General features: G+C 44.8%; 1 protein-coding gene across 1 annotated transcript; it reads right to left on the minus strand.

Annotated features, from left to right (window-relative positions):
* Positions 1-511: 511 nt before the first annotated feature.
* LOC138898728 (uncharacterized) lies at positions 512-847 on the minus strand. The gene has a single exon (XM_070184824.1). The coding sequence runs from the start codon at positions 845-847 to the stop codon at positions 512-514; it is 336 nt and encodes a 111-aa protein (XP_070040925.1).
* Positions 848-2,811: the final 1,964 nt, after the last annotated feature.

The following is a 2,811-nucleotide window of genomic DNA, read 5'->3' on the forward strand; positions in this document are numbered from 1 at the left end:
CTGGTGTTGAAGTCGTAGTCTGACTCCTCTACTGCACTAGACCTCTAGGGCGACAAGGACCTTGTCTCCACATATGCCCAAACTCCCCGCACTCAAAAAAACTCCCCGGTACTGGTGGTGGTGCGGACTAAATCAGGTCCCGAGAACCTGAATAACCGCTTGAAGCATCCGGTGCAAATGAACCTTGAACTGGAGGAGCACAGGACAAACTCTGGTCTGAAAGGGAACTGAGATATGACTGATCCTAATGAGAATTGTATGAACTATGGTTGGATGATGCACCACGGTGAACTGGACGACCCGTCTGAGCGTGCCTGTAAGGACGACCCCTGTCGCGGTAAAAATAACCTCCTAAAGGAACACCGCTGAAATAACCTGGTCCACGAGGCCTCATGGCCTCCCTCTCACCACGCTCTTTACTACGGACTACCTCTATTTGCCGAGCAATGTCAACTACCTCTTCAAAAGTAGCACCAAATACCCTCTCTGAGGTCATAAGTAACCGAAGCTGCTATGTGAGGCCATCAATGAACCTCATAATCCTCTCCCTATCAGTGGGAACCAACCAGACTGCATGATAAGCCAACTCAGACAACCTCATCTTATACTCGGTCACAGACATGCCATCTTTCCGAAGCTGCTCAAACTGTCTGCGCAGCTCCTCTCTGCGAGACTGTGGAACAATCTTCTCCAAAAAGAGAATGGAGAACTCCTGTGATGTAAGTGGTGCCGCACCGATCGACATGCTCCTCTCATAATCCTCCCGCCATCTAAAGGAAGCCCCAGAAAACTGAAAAGTAGTGAACGAGACCCCACTGGTCTCTAGAATACCTGTTATCTGAAGCATCCGCTGGCACTTGTCCAAAAAACCCTAAGTATCCTCTGACTCAGCACCACTAAATGATGGAGGTCAAAGCCTCCCAAATCTCTCAAGTCTCCTCTGCTCATCATCTGCCATAACAGGGACTATCGGGGTTTAATCAGCTGCAACTGGCTGGGCTAGTAGTGCCCCCGGTATCTGAAGTTATGCACTACCTGCTCTGGATTACCAGTAACAGGGGTATGAGTACATCCCCTGGCCTAAGAAGTGGCTGGTGTGGCCTGAGCCGAAACCACCTGAGCAAGGCCTGTCCAAACAGTCAATATATGTGCTAGAGCCTCTAGAAGGCCTAGAATCACAATAGGCACAGTTGGTGCCTGAGCTGGTCCCGCCGGCTCAAGTATATCTGGAATCTGCTACTGAGCTGGAGCAACTCGTAGTGCTATAAGTGTTGCTCCACTGTTGTATGAGCTACAACTCGACCTCTACCTCGGCCCCAGCCCCGACCTCTCGTGGCCCTAACTGGTGGCACTGGTGGCTGACCACCCGATCCGGTAGTACGTGTCCTCAACATCTGAGAGAGAATATAATAACAAAATTTTTAGTTTTCGGAATTAAATAATTCGCACGAAAGAATACAAGAAAGTAAAATTTTACTGAGGGTTCGACAGCCTCTCGAAGATAAGTACAGACTTCTCCGTACCGATTCGCAAGACTCTACTAAACCTGCTCAGGACTCGTGAGACCTAGGTAACCTAGGCTCTGATACCAACTTGTCACGACCCAAAATCCTAACCATCGTGATGGAGCCTATCTCAATACTAGGCAAGCCTACAACATCAAAAACCCACAATTTCTTTTAAATACAGAAAAATATAATAATTTAAGTTTAAGAGAAAATCCCACAAATACTGAATATAAATACACTCCCAAAACTCGGTGTCACTAAGTACATGAGCATCTATACATTACAAGTTTGGAAAACACGGTCTATAATAGTCTGAGACCAAATACAGTAAACAAGGAGATAGGGAATGAGAGATAAAGTTTGCGAAACACTACAGTTACCTCGAAATCTACGGAAAATCAATTGTGCGAAAGAATCAACACCCGCTGTGTCTGGGATCTCCCGGATCTGCACATAAAGTGCAGGATGTAGTATGAGTACAACCAATACTTAGTAAGTAACAATAATAAATAAAGAACTGAAAGTAGTGACGAGCTTCACAGCTAAGTCCAAATACAGTAATTTCCAACATAAAAAGGTAGGCATGCTTTCAAGTTCAACATTTAAAACTCTATAGTAATTTCATATCAAATTTGACTGAAACAGAAACAATGTCTTTTAGAGTTTTCCAAAACAGTGATATATGACAACTAAAATGCAGCATTATTGCAATCAATGCATCCTCTCAGAGTAACAGTCACTCAGTCCTCCCATTCACTCCAACCTTATAGTCACTCTTTCCTCACATTCACTCATTTCTCACAGTCACGCATTCCTCTCAATCACTCGACACTCGGCACTCACACTCAGTAGGTACCTGCGCTCACTGGGGGTGTGTACAGACTCTGGAGGGGCTCCTTCAGCCCAAGCTCTATAACAAGCCAATCATGGCATATAACAATGAAACATGTTGTGGCGTGCAGCCCGATCCCATAAATATCCCCACAATCGGGCCCTCGGTCTCACTCAGTCATCAACCTCTCCAATCTCTCGGGCTCTTAGAAATCATGATAAGGAGCTTAAACAACAATGATATGATGCATCAATAATGAACAATAGAGACTGAGATGAAATGTGCAAATAAAACTATGACTGAGTGCAAAATAGCAATTTAGCAGATAATTCCACAAGCACACGACCTATGTGGGTCCCAATAGTGTAAACACATGGTTTAAACATGATTTATAGTTCGCTTTCTCTAATACGTGGTAAATGTACGGAATCAACAGATTATTCTACTACACAGTTTCATGGAATTGACCAA

This window comes from Nicotiana tomentosiformis, chromosome 9, assembly GCF_000390325.3.
Source record: "Nicotiana tomentosiformis chromosome 9, ASM39032v3, whole genome shotgun sequence".
NCBI classification, from domain to species: Eukaryota; Viridiplantae; Streptophyta; class Magnoliopsida; order Solanales; family Solanaceae; genus Nicotiana; species Nicotiana tomentosiformis.